This window comes from Carettochelys insculpta, chromosome 26, assembly GCF_033958435.1.
Source record: "Carettochelys insculpta isolate YL-2023 chromosome 26, ASM3395843v1, whole genome shotgun sequence".
Taxonomy (NCBI): domain Eukaryota; kingdom Metazoa; phylum Chordata; order Testudines; family Carettochelyidae; genus Carettochelys; species Carettochelys insculpta.
Window position 1 is genome coordinate 10,109,205 of NC_134162.1, and position 19,594 is coordinate 10,128,798.

General features: G+C 42.8%; 1 protein-coding gene across 7 annotated transcripts in view; it reads left to right on the forward strand.

Moving 5' to 3' along the window:
* The window catches only part of NFASC (neurofascin), a 177,900-nt gene that overhangs the window by 145,890 nt on the left and 12,416 nt on the right, over nucleotides 1-19,594 (forward strand). Inside the window, exons 26-28 of one of the 7 annotated variants that reach the window (XM_074977276.1) lie at nucleotides 5,869-6,036; nucleotides 9,999-10,115; nucleotides 13,790-13,945. The exons of the other annotated variants lie outside the window; for them this stretch is intronic. Of the exons in view, the coding sequence (XP_074833377.1) occupies nucleotides 5,869-6,036; nucleotides 9,999-10,115; nucleotides 13,790-13,945 (441 nt within the window). The remainder of the gene's footprint in view (nucleotides 1-5,868; nucleotides 6,037-9,998; nucleotides 10,116-13,789; nucleotides 13,946-19,594) is intronic. 7 annotated transcript variants of the gene reach the window in all.

The window sequence follows — 19,594 nt, forward strand, 5'->3', positions numbered from 1 at the left end:
GCTGAGAGTGGTGGTTTATGGATTATTGATCCCATGTTTTAGGGACTCCCATGTTTTTTTGCTGAGTGTATTTTCATACCTTGGCTTCCAGACTTGGGGGTGCGATTTTGCTCTGCCATTCAAGTAGCACACACAGCAACATTTCCAAAAGTGGCCTTAGGTTTTCAGATTTGCTGAGCACCTGCAGTTCCGATTCACTTTTTATCTAGAGAAGTCAGTGCTCAGCACTTTGAAAGCCAGCCTTAATGTGGCTCCCATTGGGCCCTGAACAACAGAGGCCACACTTGAAATTGTTGGCCTGAGTAGCTAAAAATCCATGACTGAGCCTGCAACTTGGTACTGCAGGTGGCTAGATAAGGCAAGCTGCCAAGTTTTGTAATGTTGTGCCGGCTAAAATGTATAGAAGAATTTTCAGAGGAACCAGTGAGACTTAGTAACAGGTGGGCCCTACTGCATAGTTTCTGGGACTTGTACTCCTACATCAATTCAGTGCTTTGGAAAAACCCATAACTTCCCTGTGGCTCTGCTTATGTATGTGCCAACTGAGTACACTGATACTTTCTCCAACAGGATGGCATTCATTAAAATGTAAAAGCAGTGGAAGATCCTCTCATTGGAAAGGTTTAATTCTTTTACTGTTCCCTTGATGCCCATTTCAGACTCTCTCCCTGCCTACCTATCACCCGACACCATTTTTAATGTCCTTGATATTCAGAGAAGCTCTGATTCTGTCCGTCACCCTTTATCCGTCTCCAGTCTGGAGTCAGCCCTCATTAAACTAAGAGCTAGAATTCAAAGGGCAGAAAGTGTCTCCGCTGTCCCCTCCCTCCTGAATTACCAGCAGAGCTATTCTTTCAGATTTGTTTCATGTTAAAACACCAAACGAGGTGCTAGCTTTGAATCCTTGTCCCCATCACAGGCTCACTAAGGTTAAATCCCTCCAACCCAGGGACACGCTCCCCTTCCCACTTCCTCCCGCTGCATGCTCACCTTCATCCCACTTTTGATCTTCTTAGCTGTGCAGCAGGGGTCTGCTCCCTGGAGCCAGCTTCTTTCCCACAGCTCCATCTGGGGCCCATCTGAGCTACTGGATTCTAGGATCTAAGGAGCCTACATGTTCCAGTCCCTGGCCTGCCACAGACTTGACACCATGATTTATTTTTCTGAGCACTGCAAATACACACCCCAGACTCCCACACTGACTTTTATGGACATTGCATCCTGCATTACCCTGATACAATGCGATGGCCGCCCTGGGGTATTGTTTCCAATGGAGCAATGATGGTGTTGCAGGATTTGGGGCAAATCCTTCATGTCATCACCGTCAGCCAGAGCTGCAAAGCATAGCTCAGACAGCGATGAACTAGACCACCATCTTGGCATGCGAAGGAAGGAAGGAAGCCTCCAGCAGCAGGGACACTAAGAACTCTAAACTCCAACTATCTGAGTTTTTAAAAAATACATAAGGGTCATAGTCTAACATGAGAATTAGTAAATAATCACACACACCAGCCAGTAAAATATGCGGCTGAGCTGTTCATAAAAGTTCAGTAAGCCAAGCAACAAGACAGGGTCATTGAGGGGAGAAAAGCCTCTACATCCCTGGAAGTGCACTGAGTGCAAAACAGACCTTTAAGGATTTAGCAAACAGCACACTCTCTAGTGTGTATGAAAGTACTGGGAGTCAGCCACTTACAAGTTCAAATGCCAGCTTTGCCACTTATTCCTCTGTCCCTGAGGAAGTGACTTGGTGCCCTGATTTCCCCCGAGTAAAACAGAGAAAGGGCAAGAAATGGTAGCTAAGACTGGTTCCTCTTCTAGATGTTCTCATCGTGTGTGCACATGCAGAACTCTGTGTTCAGCACATTGGGTCAATTGAGTTAATTTTGCCAGTAGCCAAACTATTCTCTTGGGCTTTTAAAAAAAAAAAAAAGAGATGGTACTGCTTGTGTTTGCCCAGCACGATTTTGTACCTTATGGCCACAGGGCTGAAGCTCCCTGATCTTATAAATGCTTTAGAGGAATAGCAGCCCTCTCCTCCTTTCAAACAACCACTTGTATTGTGGTGATCTAATCAACTAAAAAAGGGCTTTGTTGTGCTACTTGTCTCTTGTAAGACTCCAACACAAGTTGTGTGGTTCTTTGATGTGAGCTCTGCAGCCAATGTGCTGCATTTTCTCTGGATTCTCTCCTGTGTTGTTTGCCATTCCTGCTTCTTCACCAACATCCATCAAAGCTTTGACACATTGGTCACAGGTGGCTGATGGCTTTATTTGAATGGCTCTGCTCGTGCATGATGGTGGCTGTAGTTCTGCATTTGTGTTGGAGTGCTAAAGGTCTGGATGTGACCCATTGTTGCGAAAAGGGAAGGCACGCTGCCTGACTTGCACACTGTAAACAGTTTGTTTCCTTTTCAGTATGAGTGGGGTACTGGGATTTTCAACGTTGGTTTGGTATTTTATTCAGCTGCGTGCTGTGGGGGAAAATTAGCAGGGAGAGGCACTGAGTGATTTTATAGCTCTGTTTCCTCTCTGAACTCTATGAGTCTAGTTTTTGGACTACCAGAAATGTTCTGATTTTACATATTTTTGTGGGTGAGACTTTTTGAGGCTGGCTGCTTTGAAACCGACAACGTACATAAATGCATACATACAACCCTCCTATGAGCCTCTGTGAAGCCCACTGAGGAATACCTCAATTCTTGAGCAATGAGGATGCAGCAGAGTCATGTGCAAAGAAGCAGTTCTGCCAAGAACCAAAATAAGGTCCCAATCCTGCAGTCAGGCCCACAGGGAGCCTCTCTGAAGTCAGTCGGGTTCTGTCTGGGCACAAGACCTGACCAACAGCATATCCAGGTAAAGGGAAAACAAGGAAGTGGCAAAGATCTGGTTTTGTTCTGGGCTGTCTTTGTAAACTAAAGTTATTTTCATTTGGGTGAAGGTCAGTGTTACCTCCAATTTTGTCCATCCATGGGCAGAATAAATTTTGTTATGTGCACCAGGGCATGTGCAGATGTGCATCGCCAGTAGACACACATGGTGCCGGCTGTGGGTGCTCTACTAATCAGCTAGGCAGCACCTGCATCTCTCTTGGGCAGCCACCCAAGCACTTGCCTTACAGGAAATGCTGGTCATATCTAAAGTAGGACTGCTATTAACTCTCACTCCACCAGCAGAGGCACAGCACATCACCAAGTCCACAGCAGCAAGCAAAGAAGAATTTGATAAAAACCTAGGACACTTCAGTACAAGGACCACAAAGCAAAATCTTGATTAACTATTTTGACAAGTGCTGTTTAATTTTAGATACTTAGCAAAGGTGATAACCCTCAGATTATTAAGTGGTGATACAAATATTACATGTACCCTGACCTTCATTCATAAATCGGACCACTTGGACATGCCTCTCCAAATCGCAAAATAATCCACCTATCTACCTTTGTAATAGATTTTAAGACCAGAAGGGACCACTGTTATCAACATGTCTGACCTCTTGTGCAACACAGGCCATAGGGTTTCATCCAGTGAGTGCTAACAAGGGCTGTCTACAGTCACTGCCTAGCCAACAGCACTGGGTCCTATTCTCTCATTCAGATCTTTTGAGGATTAGGAGCCTGATTTATCCAAAGCGTGCAGACAAAGCCAGAAAGTGGAAGATTTCTTAAATGTCAGAACTCAAACTGTTCTCAACTTAAACTGTTCTTAAACATAAGAACATAAACTGTTCTTTAAAAAGTATCCCTCTCCCAGCTGCACCCTCGTTGCCTACAACTACAGTCAGTCCAACCAGCACTACAACCACAACAACCATCGTCACAACCACAGCCACTACAACCATTGCCAGCACTACAACCACTACAGAGAGTGCTCCGCCAGCCACCAGTAAGAAGGAGTTTGGTACTACGATTTCTTATTTCCTCTAACCTCTCTCCACCTACTGGACAGAGCATCCATAGATAGGACTCCACATTCTTTGATTTGCATCACACCCATTGAGGGGTTAGGAAAGTAAGGTGTGTATCCTTCCTTGCTAAATCATGGGTGTGTGCATAAATTACATCTGTATCCCTTTTTCTCTCCTGCAATACAGCATAAGGGGGATCAAGTTGGAGTGAGGGAAAAATAGGCATATACTGAACCTAGACCAGGGTTCAGCAAGCCCCCGGCACAGGTGCCAAGACTGGCCCACGAGCCGATTTTCATTGACGCATAAGATGGAAGCTCAGCCACACTCCATATCCCCCATGCAGCCAGGAGGTTACTCAAAGCCACACAGTCTGTGGAATAACAAAAGACCAGCTAATGCTACCAACCACCACCTAAATGGTAAAGCTCTGCATCTTCATTTATAAATGAACGAAGCTGTTGTAAGACTGTTACTGACTTTAAAAAGTATCATGAGCACTCGGACTGTACGTAGAGGTCAAATATCAGAACTCCACCTTGGAAGGGTTGCTGACCCCGACCTTAACATGCAAACCTCATCTTATAAAAATAATAGAGAAGGCAGGTGGTAGGAAGCAAAGCTGACACCAGCCCCCACCCAATTAAACCAGAAAACTGTATCCCCGTAGTAAAAATGCCTCTTCAGGGCCAACAGGCTCTGGTATTTTTAAGAGGAGCTAGAATGGAAACAATTAGAGTGTCCGCAGGCAAAATGCTGTCAAGCTCAGCAGTGCTGCTGGTCTAGTTCAGGGTGGGCGAAGATAATTTAATTTCACTTTGCTTAGTCTGTGACAAACTGGATTATTGTATATTAGGAGTTAAATCATATTTAAAGGGAACTTGACTGCGCTGAGCTCAAGTTTCTTCTCTGTTTCACTGGGCATAAAGGGGGGAGCAGAAACTGGTCCTTCCTCCCAAAGAACAGACCAAGTCATTTATAAGCCAGCCTTCCCCCTCAAGATGAATAGTCAAAACTGGAAAATTGCTCTGAATCATTCCGAAGCCAACCCTACATTTCAGTGCTTGGCAAACATCCTATCTGAGCCCATCAGGAGAAGCCGCTGGCACACTGGGATATTTTATTTATCTGAAGCATCAGCCATCACAGAGCCTTGTGATTCCCAGTCCCAGCCAATGCGAGCTCTGGAAAGCCGTGCTGGCTGACACTTCACGACACCCCCGTTGGCTGGGACTGGCAAAGCACAGTCACTAGGACCTGAAAAGCTCCAGATGCCTGATAGTATTCCAAATACACATAACATCTGTGTGTGCCAGTGACTTACCCCGACAGGCTGAGCGCCAACATTTACTGATCCATTCGTAAGCCAATCCTCCCTCTGAGTCACTTTTTTTAACCGCCCCCCACAAAAAAAAAATCAGTTTCTGTAGATGGTAAGCAAGTCACTTATTTTCATTCCAGGAGTGTCAGCTCTTGTGGTTTAAATTCAAAAGGGGGAAGGGGTGGAGAGAATTTAAGGCAGAGCAGCGCAAGAGAGAGGCAAGTTCTCAGAACCACGTGAAATGAAATAAAGCCAAAAGCCAGCCCAGGACAAACACTAGGAGTTGTTTGTTGGAGGGCTGAACTCACCCACTTCCTGCTGCTTTTCACATGTTTCTGCTCGCTCACCTACGGAATTATTTGCGTGTCTCTGTACCCAGAAGATTCCAAGTGCCCACACACACACCCACCTCTACTGGCGCCGAAGTGCATGGCTGGACAGAAAATGAAAACTAAGCTTCATTCGCTCATATCAGATGGTTCAATTTGTCCCCACTTTCCCCTCCATTCTTATTTTTTCTCTGCACCAGGCCACACCACTCTGCTTTCTCTTTCATGCGGGCATTTCTTTAGCCTTTGGAGATGACAAGCACCAAGGATATAACCTTTTCAAAAACCACAGTGTTTTACATTTCCCTCTCCCAGCTGCAACCTCGTTGCCTACAACTGCAGTCAGTCCAACCAGCACTACAACCACAACAACCATCGTCACAACCACAACCACCACCACAGCTACCACAACCACAACCACCATCGCCAGCACTACAACCACTACAGAGAGTGCTCCGCCAGCCACCAGTAAGGAGGAGTTTGGTACTACGATTTCTTATTTCCTCTAACCCAAATAAGCATAGCTCGGCCTTTCGGGGATTTCATTTTCATACTCAGCAGCAAGGGATGTAATTAGCCAGCCACAAGGGATGTCATTTAAACCAACAAGTTGGGGACGACTTAGTGGTTTGGGGATGGCTTAGCAAAAAATTGGATGGAATGTTGTCTAGGGATCGAAGCACAGTACTAGCTTACAGGAGTTTGGAGTCTAATCCCACTTCTTGTGTGATCTTGGACAATTTACTGAACATCTCAGTGCTATAGTTTCTCCATCTTTAAAATGGGGATTATATCGCCCTCCCAAGAAGTGTTGAGATTTTAATTAACATATATAAAATATTTTAAATAATTAGGTGAAAGACGTTACAACAGGACTCAAAAATATTATTAAATCTTGTATTGCCATCTATAAAAAGAGATTGGATTATAATGAATTTCACTTGGAGTCAGACATCGGTTGAGCTGTCAGACCCGTTATTGTGCATAGGATTTTTTTGGTATATGCTTACCACTCTTTTTGTAGTGTAGTCTAGATATATGACCCACAGGAAATTTGCGGAAGTATTTAAAATTGCAGGATGCAGACAAGTTCCACCTGTGGGCCAGGATCAATTTATCATGTGTTCCAGCCTCTGCCAGAAGACTACATCCTGCATTTCCATAGGGATGGGCTCTCCTAATGTAATGTGATTCTACATATCCTTCATCTATTGATGGGGGAAATGAAGAGAGTCTCTGTTGCTCTTAAAAAAAAAAAAAGTTATAGTAATTGCATCTCTGGTAAATAGACTGGTGCTTACTGATAAATGACTACATTAGCATTTGTTTTCATTAACCCCAAAATGCACTAAGCTTGTGGCTGAAGCTAATACAATCAAAATAGTTCACAATTAAGGTTCAGCCCAGACAGGGTGTGGTGAGAATGGCATGTGCAAAAGATCCATGCTGTTCCACTAGACAGAGGAAAGACAACACGCTAACAAGTAATGAAAATAATGAGGGTTCTTCACTGGGGCTGTTAGATTCAGACAGAACCTACGGTTCTTGCCAGCTCCCAGAGTAGCTAATGACCTTGCATACATGATAAAGTTAAACTAGTGCAACTGAAAATGTTAAGCCAATGCAAACCCTCCTGTTCACCACTGTATGAGTTGAGCTGAATTTAATTAGAAACATTCTTAAGCTAAACTGCAATAAGCTGCAGTTAAACTGAAGCAAGAGCATCCAGAAGGGGTTTGGACTGGTTTAACCAGATCCATTTTTTCCACCAATTTAAGTTGAGGCACCTCAACATTCTCATGCAAACAAGGTCAAAGACATTTTGGAGCGTAAGCTTTCGTGCGTCTGACGAAGCGGGTCTTTGTCCACGAAAGCTTATGCTGCAAAATATATGTTAGTCTTTAAGGTGCCACAGGACTTCTTGTTGTTCTTGAAGATACAGACTAACCTGGCTACCCCTCTGATACAAGGTCAAAGACAGACTCTGCAGCCTAGTGTTGCATGATTTCAATGATTAAGCAGCATAATAGGATCTGCTACTAGAAAGGTTGCTGACAAGATATTACTTGAGAAACATTAAAAATAATTCACATAAGTAGCATGTACTACCACAGTATAGAGAAAGTGACACTGGAAAAAGACTCATATAAGCAAATGCTGAAGACATCGGGTTCATTGCAAGTCATGCACCAGAACATAATCAGAGAGGTCATCTGCTAATGTGGTTAGACCAATTGATTTTATTACCTATATTGTGACAAACTGCATTGCATTACTTTAAGAGAAGTCAGGGGGAAATTAATCCAGTGCTGTCATCTGATGATTTGAGAGGATATAGATTTTGTTAGGCTTCCATGGTGATTTTTTTTGTGTTTTTTTAAAAAACAAAACAAAAAGGTCCCGGTACTCTGCTGGCTCCCCACACCTTTCCCCCACCCCCAGTGGAATTCCCGTGGCTGGAGCTGCTACTGGGGCTCCATGCCCCCAGCTGGCTCCCAGTCACGGGGTGGGCAGGGTTCCCCCTGCCACCCAGCCAGGGAGCCCGCAGTTGGGGCTGCCAAGGTGCTGGCACTCAGTATTGGCAAATATCAGCACAAAAAAAGCACTGGACTCACACAACATGACAGCTGTCACTTTGAAATAGGCAATAAACCCACCATTTTACATTTTGTGTATTGTTGAAAGGATTTTTTTTAAGCTGAAGTGAATTTTGAATTATTAAATTCAAAATTGGGAAGAAATGTTAAGCTGTCTGCTCACAATGCAGACTAGTTTTAAAGTGAAAAAACTGGAGAAATGACCCATTGTTGTCAATCTAGGATGAAATACAGAAACTTCACTTTTTTTTTTTAAAAGAATTGTGAGGTCTTTTACAAAGTTCTGCTTCTGGGAAGTCATTCAGTCATCCACTATGCTCCAGAGACAGTATAGGAACACCAACCACACAATGATCCTTGAAGCATCAACAACACCCTCGTGGGCTGCTCCAATAACCCCACTGGATCCTGATGCTCTGGCTGAACTTACCTCATTGTGCAGAAATCAATAAAAACTGCTATGTTCTGAAACAGGACCATGTCAAGAAACTATTAGACTCCACCTCTGAGTCCTTGGAGACCGCTCCAGATTTTACTTGCTATGCTCCCAGAATTGTTGGTCCTAACCCCCAAAACATGAGGGTTTTATTTAAAATAAGTTTGGGGTTCTTTTCAGTTTGCCTTGTGGGTTTCAGAACCTTTAGGCTGCATTGGGTGTATGTTTTCAGGCTTTTCTTGGTAACAAGGGTAAGAAACTCCCTCCAACTGAAAGCAGACAGTCTCCTGCAGTCAGCTGGCTACAGCAGCTGCACTTTTAGCAAAACAACTTGTGTCTAAATGAATGATAATATCATGAAAGTTAGCAACAATATGCTGCATTGTAACAACTGTGACAGTTTGGAGTCCAGTCTTGCAAAGACTTACATACATACGTAGTCTTGTTGACTTCAATATGTCTATACATCCACCTACATAATGCCAACTGTATGTATGATTTTTTGATGGACTGGGTCTCTGATTGTGATTTCTCGGAGCAGGGGTCCTGCAGCAGTGTCTAGTTACTCCATTTCTCATGGCTGCACATTGTGCATCCAATGGGATTGCAAAGCCCTGAAAAAACAAATGGATTGCACGAGGACATCTCTATTATTATGGAAAAATAAATTTTTTAAGACAAACTTTCTGCCTAGTAAGGAAGTGGAGTGGAAATTGTTAGCATTTAATTTGTAACACCAAAGTCTGTGCAACCATGCAATGTAAATATCTGACCATAATTTAATCTCTGACTTTCCAGTGCATATTACCACAACTGACTGTACTTTAAACACAAAGAGAGGTTTACTCACTCTCCAAAGTAATATTGACATTCCTCAAATTGAAAATCACTTACATTTTTACCAGAAACTGATTGATCCCATTATCCAGCTTGTGGTTTGCAGATTATTAACATGAAAGTGCTTTTTCTGAAGTCCCTCCTCTAGATTGTGGTAGTGAATGTGCACATTGATGCATGCTTCTCTTACCTAGGGTTAGGCTTTCATTTAAACCAGACCATACTAGCATATGACACAGACATTAGTTTAATGATAGTACAAGGCAGAGCCTCTCTAAATTTAAGCACTGAGTTACCTAATTACACAAGATGTGGTGTCCTCTTGATTTTAAACTCAGCCATAAGACTGAAGGTTCAGATCTAAGAATTCAGCCAGATTCTGAATTTACAAATTAATAAAACATGCTTTAGACATTGTTACATACTTAGCTAGAAGGGCATTTCCTCCACTAATACAAGGGGTGTTAACTTTGTAATCCATAACTTTGAAGTAGTTTGTCCAACCAAGATATGAGGTTAGGGTCCCATGTGTGCATAAACCAAAGTACTAACTCCTGTTCTAACCTGTCCACCAGCCACAAATGGATCCTCCATCTGGAACGTAAAAGCCTTCCCTAACAGTAACTGGGCTAACATCACCTGGAATCACAATTTTTCTGCTGGAACTGACTTTGTGGTTGAGTATATCAACAGTAAGCATCAGACCGTGTGGAGATACTACAAGGCTGTTATGCCATGAGAGATCCTGCCAGATCTCAAGGTTTCAATAGCCCCTTTACACAGTGTTAATTAATTGCAACTGTACTAAAACCTACTGGGGTGGGATATGGAATGCATATCCACTAGGAATGCATTGTAATTGTGTGCTTGTTGGTGGGTCCAAAGAAAGTTGTGAGGACTGCAGCTTGTCACAAAATTAAGAGCTATAGACAAAGACCAACCAAATTCTTAAGGAGAGGAAAATCAATACTTTTAATAGATGATTTATGGCACAACAGTCACCAAATATGTACATGCTTTAGAATGAGACAGGCACAACCGTATGTGATCTGTCAATCATGTATGAGAGGTCATTGTCTCTTTAAAATACGGGGCTCTATATGGCCTGGAAATTGAAAGCGAGCACCTGTCAGGGTTTTGGGGGCATTTTAAAATATTGCTCTTGGGGTATCAGTAGGCAGATAGTAATGAACACTGTTGGCCTCTATTTCCTGAATATTTTCTGATGTCTGGTATGAATTTGTTGGCTGACACAGTCAGTAATTTTCACAGTGATCCAACTTTGTTTATAACACTTGGCTAGAGATGAACTTAACATGCTGTTTAGAATCCCTTCTATTGCCAGACAGTTCCTGCTCCCCCTGTAAGGCTTCCACACCCTTAGTTACTAGGCAAAGCAGTATTTGCAATTCTCAGCACCAGTTTGAGGAAATTTGTTGATCTGTTTTCCTTCTGCATCATTCTTCTGCATTTGAAACACTCATCAGGTTCTTGTCCCCCAACGCCTATTTTTAACGTAGAAGAATGCAAAGCGTTTCTCAGCACTTCCAACGCAGGTTTGTTCCTTCCCCAACACTCCCTTTCACTGCCAAGAAATCTTAACATACATGTAGCTTGCACCTCATGTAGGGCCAGACGCAGAAGTCCCTCCACCACAGGGCAGAGTCCAGATGTTTCCTCCCAAATCTGCTTTCAGGAAATCTCCCGAGGAGACCTCTTCTTATTTACCTCCAAAACAACCTAAAGATGCTTCTGTGTCTTGGAAAATAGCACCTGTGCAGCTACCATTTGTAAACTGCAGTGGAATTGAGCTGCTTATACCAACTGTAGTGCTGGTTTCTATTGAACTCTTTCAGATTCCCCCAGCTCAGCCACCACTGCCCCTTCTATCTTAGATCAAAAGGTACTCAGAGTTTTCTCGCCTCTGTACACCAGCAGCAGGCATCTTACAGAGAGGCTTCAAATTGCCACCTCCCCTGGCCTTGGTGAAGAGTACATCCCACAAGCACCCCTAGACTGAAGGATTCTCTGAGCTACCAGACTTTCACCAGTCTGTTCCTGCTGGGCTAACACTATCTCACCTACTCCTGTTTAAACTGTCTGCACCCCAACCTATTTCAAGCCAGCTATTCAGTGTGGCATTTGCCATGCGTCCAGCAGGCTTCACGGCCTTTTTCTTAAGTCCTGCCTCAGTTTAACCCGGACACTAGAATGCTGAGTATCCGTGTAGAATTCCCCTTCCCCTGCTAGACCCCCACAGTGTAAGGTATTTCATTTGCAATACAGATGGTTTTGCTTTTCTGTAAGTCAGAAGCCAAAAAACAAAACATAAAAAACACGCCTTTTCCTCTGCCGAGTGCAGCAGATTTTATTTAAAAGGTATAAAATATACCCAACACAGTCTCTAGGTGCATATGTAACACACCCAATGCCGGCCATCACTGATGGTTGAACCTGAACCATTAGCAATACAAATCCCCACCTACTTGAGCTGAAAGAGCGGTTTCCCAATCTGCAAGAAGCTGTATGCAGACCCACCAGTAGTAGGGACGTGATCATGCACACTGAGTCAGCTTTTCAGCATTTTTACAACCGTCAATGATGCAGTAACCAGCATCGGTGTATGTACCTCTCCGTCCTGAGAAAAACACAGGTGTGCAGATCCTGCTCTCAACTGCTTCTTCTCAAAGGGTTGAGAGATGGATCTACCAGTATCCTGTAAGTCTGCTTTAACAGATCAAATTTCAGCTCCTCCTGTGAATACACTGCTCTGATTTCCCCAGACATCCAAACCTAAAGATCAGTTAGCAAAAGAGTTCCAGTCAAATCCAACCACAGAGAAGGGTCTCCTCAGCATTAACTAAGATACTTTCAATATGACAAATGGGAGGGCTATTAAAGCACCGTAACTTACTTCATCCTCCTCCTCTTCCATGGGCTCAGTGCCCGGTGGTACCCGATACCAACCCCACTATTTTCTTCCATCCTTCCCAGTCCAGTGCGGAGTGGCTTAGTTTCTGTAGACTAGCTCCACACCAATCCACTGTATCAGCTACCCATTCTCTGTGGGGTCTGCCTTGTCTATTCGAACCTTCCATTATGCTGAATACCAGGGTCTTGATTTTTCATTTGCCATTCATTCTGCAGGTATGCCTGAATAGCTGTAACTTCCATTGTATAACCTTCATCCTAGTCTCAGGAGCTTTCTAGAACAAGTCCCCTGAAATGCCTATATCCATCCCTTTGAATCTTTCATTATCACCCATGTCTCACATTTGTAAAACATGCTGCTGAATACACACATTTGCAAGATGTTCAGCATCATTCCAAAGCTAATTGCTTTGCTTTTCCAGATCTTATCCATCTCTTTCACACTTGCTCTTGCTTTCACTATTCTAGTCTCTATTTCCTTCTTACAGTCTAGATCATACATCATGTGGCTCCCCAGATATGTGAACTTCTCTATGTTCTCTAGTTCAATAGCATCTATACTGATCTTCCTTCCTATTTCCTTATCTCGAAATACCATTTTTTGTTTTATCAATGTTCAAAATCAGTCCATACTACTTCCCCTCATTTAGTACCTGCTAGCTTCATTTAGCATCTTGCTAGCTTCTCTTCATCTTCTTCAATAACTACATCATCCACAAACCTCAAGTTGTTGATTCTCATCCCTTGCACAGATAGCCCTTCTACCTCTTCCTTGATCTTGTCCATGCTCCCTCTAGGTGCATGATGAAGATACTTGGCAATATAGGATCTCCTTGTCTCATACCTCTACTTCCCAACTCTCCACACGTTGTCATTGCTGCCTCCACATTGTCATTGGTATTCTTCAACAATCATATCAATCAGCTATCCGCTCTGTATGACTCCAGCACTGCCCAAGTAACTCTCTGATCTATACTGTCAAATGCCGTTTGAAAAATGACAAAGCAGTAGTAGATGTTCTTTTGCTGTGCTTGCTCCACTATCAGTTTTAGTGCCAGTATCTGCTGTATGGTACTTCTGTCTTCCCTGAATTCTACTTGATGTTCTTCTATCTGCAGCCTCTCCATCAGTATCATCATCAGCACCTTGCATAGATGACTTGTTAGACCAATCGTTCTGTAGTTCTTGCAATCCAATGCACTTCCTTTCACGTGTATTGTCACTAGCATGGATCTCATCCATTCCTTCGGTCATTTACTTGCATTTTCTATACTACCAAATAGGCAGTAACCACAGACTCCGAGGACATCAAGACATTATGGTCCCTGTCCAATCAATCATATTATTTGTGTTCAACAGAGAGGTGTAACATAATGACATTAACATGCTTGAGCTTCCTGCCGCCTGGGTTTGATGCGAGGTTTCTGTTTCTCAGGTAACAATACAGTGAAATCGATCCCTGTAAAAGCTCAGACCCCTTCCTCGGTGCAGCTGGCTGACCTGATCCCCGGGATGACATACCACTTGCGGGTTTTCCCCAAATGGTCTAGCCCCAGCAAAACCTCTTACATAACCTTTACGACAAGCTCAGGTGAGATGGGTTTCCAGCCTGGCAGTTTGACACATTTCATTCCATCCTGAGCTTTACTATTTGTGCACTGTATCTTCTGGCTGGGGTGGGCAAATTTCATTCACTCCCCTGACACTGTGCCCTCTCTGCCCTTATTGTAGTGCTGGAGAAAGCAGCAGTTAAATTTCTACTCTCAGATAAGATGGTTTAAACTGTACATTGTAGAAAACCAACTCCTGATGTAGCTAATAATCTAACAAACTCCAGTTGAAATGGAATCCTACAATAAGGGTAGAGGTCATGCACTCATCACACACCTGTGCTTAAACCATTTAGACTCCTGGAAAGGGTCCCACCGCTGTTGGCAGGCTGTGTGTTGGCTCTTTCACTTGCGTGTTGCTTTTTGTGGTGGTGGTTGCTGTTGTTCCAGTATAACAAAGCATTTATGTCTCATACCTGGATAATTGCCACAATGGGCATTCTTACATTCATGACAAGATATGGGTGAGGAATAATGCCAGGGGAACATAAGGTTTGTAGATGGCCCACAGTGATGGTTGCATAGAGATATGTGCATAGGATTTTACAGATGTATAACAAGACATGTATAAGTACTCCAGGAATGACACTGTCCAATTGCACAAGCAATTTTCTTGGCTTATCACCTGCTGCATTTTATAGCATGCTAGTTAGAGAGGCAAGTGAAGCCAAGGGACTTCAGTTGACTTGCGTGGGGCTTGGCCCAGGCTTCCTATATTTAAAACTCGTGGTGTTGTTGCTCCGTGAGTTTTAGCAGAGCTATAATAGGGATGACACAGTCAGCCATGGCAGGTACCTCTCTGTGATGCTTGCTGCAATTTGATTTTCAAATAAATATTTAGTACCTCTCCAACCTCTATATAGAATTGTGAAAGCAAGATATAGTGCTTAACAACCTCTCTGTAAGTAGTAAATCTTTAAACAAATGGTGTTTGCACTTACATCATGCAGTTCTCCAGATGGAGAGAATTTGGCCCTTCCTTTCTATATCTTATTTGTGAGGTCAACGTGTTGGTGTCCTTAACTATATCCAGTTATCCTTACACCATAAAACTCCAAGGAGACAGATGGAAAAGCTAATACTGGGGCACGGTCTTTGTATAAGAATGCACAACTCTGATAAAATGTTAGCCAACACCTTGGAAGTACAACCGGCCTGGGAACCGACTCAGTCTGATTTGCCTCTGTCATTGCTAACCACTATCATCTTATGAAAAATGATAACACTCACCCCACAATGGTTGTTACCATCACCATGTTTGTAAAAGAACTCTTGAAGGACAGCAAGGGGGGTAGTAACTTTGAATTGAGGTTTTCCTACTTCTAAGCTACAGTACATTATATGGTATATGGCGTGTGTGTGTTCCCTGCTAGAGTCATATTTGTGGCTATGCTTTTGTACAGAACTAGAACCTCAAATCAAAAAAATCTTCCAAGTTCAAGCATTTTGGCTACAAATCCCTAAATTGGGGCTTGTCCACATAGAGCATCTGAATTTCTTTCTGATCCAGAACTGAAAGGAGGCTGTTTTCCAGTTCAGACATGCCTTGGAATGTTTCCAGAACACCTCTGGTTACCAGAGCTTAGCCTTGATTTTGTCTAATGCTGATTCTCAAACCTAATTCAGATCCCAACACCTATGTCCTCCTTTGTTTGTTTCTTCTGTGTCTACAAGCGGCTTGCTTTACACAGATGTGTCTCTTTTCATGCCTGTATCTTTACCCTTCTTGGGGCGCGGGTGGGGGGAGTTCGGGGGTTCATGCACAAGAAACACAAGGGAAATCAAAATTCAAGGAATCCAAAAAGCTAGTCACTTCCTTGATTTTGATACGCAACACATTTAATTATTCCAACAGCTGCATTTTCTATATTTAAAAGGGCTCTTCGTTACATTGGCATTAAAATTCAAGGACTCGCCATCTTTATTCCTATGATAAAGTCCAGATGGACTACCCCAGCTCCATCAGCCGGGGCTCCACAAAGCTATCAATCGCTTATGCATGTTGCAGCTTCATTTCCCCCCCGGCCTTGGCTGGATGCTGTTGACATGAGGGTTGAGAACCCACTGCTTCATCTTGTGCCATCATTTATGTTTTCTGACAAGGAAGCACTGTCCATTTTTTTTTTTGGTTATGTTTTGCAAATCTCTATTCTAGAGGTTGCTGCTTATTTATCTGCATTCAAATTGAAATAGCCCACCTCCACCGCGGCTGCAGTATACGGCACTCTGACTTCTCTGCTGAAGCTATTGAGCTTTTGGTTAATCAGAACAGTACTTTCCAGTTGTAAGTGATGCTTAACTACAAATGTAGCTTGATTTTAAAAAGGGGGAGGGCTTCTTTGTCGCCCCTTAAAATGTGGGAAGAAAGACGCAAGCTTCACACAACAGTTACGTTGGTACCTAGAAACAAACCACGCATAAAAATCAAACTAGCACTGGATACATTTTTTTGCTGCATGTCTTTGCGTGTGCAATATTTTCTCCCTGTATTCCCATCCACATACAGGTGTATGTGTATGTAAATACACATAAAAATGGTTATGGATGATAATGTTCAAAAAAGCCAGCTTACAGTACTGTTATTAAAACATGATGTTGGATCATTACCATACAAGCAGTGTTTTTTATACAGTGCAATTACAGGCTGAGATTTTTGAAGACCATGTAAAGGGCCTGGATGCTCAAGCTTCTGTTGAATTTAATGGGAAATGGTTTCCTAGGTCTGGGCCACTCTGAAAATCCCACCCACAGTTAAGCCCACATGCAAATGGTTAGAGTCAATTAGCTGCCATACAAACAAAAGGACAGTGAAGCTGACTGTAAAGACCACCTACAACATGTACAGTGTTCAGAGTTACCTCTTTAAATCCAGTTCAAGGTTTAACCCTCTGAGAAAGGGGAATATAAGTTTTGCTAATCACCTAGCCTGTAGTTTTATGGCTGATTTCACTGTAAGTTCATAAACTGTCATTTTTAGCTAACGCATGTTTGGAATCTTTGTCTATAATGAATCCAGGAAATCCAAAGTCACCACGAACTGTATTTCAAATTGATGCCTGTTGGATTACATGGCTTCTCTCTTTTATCTAGCTAAATTGCTGGCCGTGCATAAAGGCAAATCAAAACATCCTGTCAAATTACAGCCACCCAGTTCTCTTTCTGTCACCACCTCTCTGTTTACACTAAATGCAGGTTTGCTGGAAGTCATGCGAGTTTTTGGGGACAGGAATGGCCGTTCTGAGTCTACTTTCACAGTAGCCCAGTTCCACTATCCTAACGAGACACCCTCCTGTGAATCTGTTTAAAGCACTCCTTGCTGTGGCAAATCCAGCTTCATGTCATACAGTGGCATGATGCCTTTCTTACAGGCTGTTTTTGCTTTCACATCAGTTAAGAACCACTCCATTTTCAGCATTATTCCTCTGCAGAAATCCCATCCTGTTAACATTACTAATGCAATTTCCTTTCATGTCAAAGCTCTCCGGTATCATTTTACCTCCCCAACCTCAACCACAAACATTGTTATTCTCAACTCCATTATATTATCTCACCCATTTTGTTGAAAAAACTTGCATCTTTTCAGAGGGCTCAGCTCCCAGAGTGGGTCCTTTAGTGGAAAAGGGACAGACACAGAATACCAGCTGCCGATGGCAAAACAGGAAGTATTCAAGTGAGGAACCAGACTCCCATTGGGTACCAGTAAGAATGGATACTGAAGGACAGAGCTACATAACAGGTTTCCCATACCTATACCAGCAACCACACATAGGCTGTCAGCAAAAGATATACAAAATTGCACACCTTTTGCCAACAGTTGCATTAGGAGAGGCTTTTCCGATATTTGACCCGTCCACACAGGGCCAAACGTTGAAAACCCCGTTCGGTCAAGACTTCCCTTCTTCCTCACACAACAAGGTGTACAGGGATGTCAACAGAACGCTCCCAACCAGCAGATCTCTTCCAAGAGATGTGCAGTCTGGACACGTGCTTTGCCAGCAAAACTTCTGTTGACAGAAGCCTGCAGTCTAGACATAAACTCTAGTGAAGATGCAGCTTCTACTGACAAAAGTGGTATGCACTGTTTATCTTATACCAGTTCCTCAACTACAACCAGCTGTACCAGAAGAATACTTTTATGTTGGTATAACTATGGGTACAGTATGGTTCCTGCAGTATAATATTGTAAAAAAAAGCACCCCACTCAACAGACTAACACATCACCTAAAATTTCTAGAGCATAACTGACCTGACTCCATTTTGTACCATTTTCAAAAAAATCTCTTCCTAAAAATCTTGGGCCAGGTTCTCACCTGACATATATCATTATTAGAACTGTGCCAATTCACTATTCAACATTCTAACTCCACTTTTGTTAGTAAAAACTCCTTTTAAAATTTTTTGAACTATGCTAATTTTTGTAGCAGTTTAACTGGAGACATCCACTCACTGATATCAATACTTCCATTTGATCAAGGCTCAGTTTTTAGAGAAAGCATGAGTGGTCTGAGCAAAAATAAAAAGTAAGATATGAAATAACCTGAAGTTGTGTTTAAAGGTATGGAATACCATGGCTCTGGAAATGTTTAAAATGAAACCAGTTCTGGACAGTGCTGACTGGTATGTCACACTTTTTTTTTTTTTTTTTTAAAAAACAGCTTTTCTTATGCAGGGTTCAGAGTGTGTTTATATGGTGCTATTTTGCATAGTACCTTTCAAAACATGTTTCCACTTTTGAGCACAATTGAAAAATCATCAGTTTTGGGACTGCATTAAATTGGAATTAAAATGGCAGAGACTGATTCTGCCATCTCCTCTTATATAAGGAAGGAAGGCCTGGAGAACCTAATCAGAAATCAGCCTGAGAGCTTCTCAATAGAACATCTTCATCAAAATAACCTCAGCACTGTTTGGTAGAGAAGTTCTCAGGCATTATTTGCTGCTGAAAGACATTAGGATGTGGTCTGTGACTGCATGCACACAGTTCCCATTCCACTTATGTGGAATTGAATGCATTCAAATACCCTTCCCATCCTCCCTGATAGGAAGGCATGGCATCTGGTTCTGCACTGTTTTAGTTGAATTTTAGATGAGTAAAGAATTGCAAGATGGGGCCCACCTACACACAGTGCCATGGTGCTTTACATAACTGCATGAAAGGTGGTCCAAACAAAAGTGGATTAGAAAACTAGTGTAGGAGTGTGTTTCACTGCTTACACTGATCTGTGGGGTGGAAGAGGGTACTAATGAGCATTACGTAAACTGGGTGTTGGCTGATTCTGAGCCCTTGTGCACATTAGAATTTGATACCATTTGTCTAACTGGGTGATATTAAACAAACTGTGTATCATATTAAGGACTCTGGTGCAAACCCTTGCAGAACTCGGGCTTTGCAGGTGCACTACCAATCTCAGCTGAACAAAAAACCCAACCCATTTAGTTGAGGGTGCTAATTGTCTCAGGATAAAGACAGCAGAGGGCACGCATGCTACCTCAGTCCTTTCAGAGCCACCCCAAGCAATGCTGGCTCAGATTTTCAACCTCATCAGGGGCAGATCCTGGCAGCTCCCTCCCTCTTGCTACGACTGTACTTACACTGCAGTCTGACTACATTTAGCTGGCTGATGCGCACA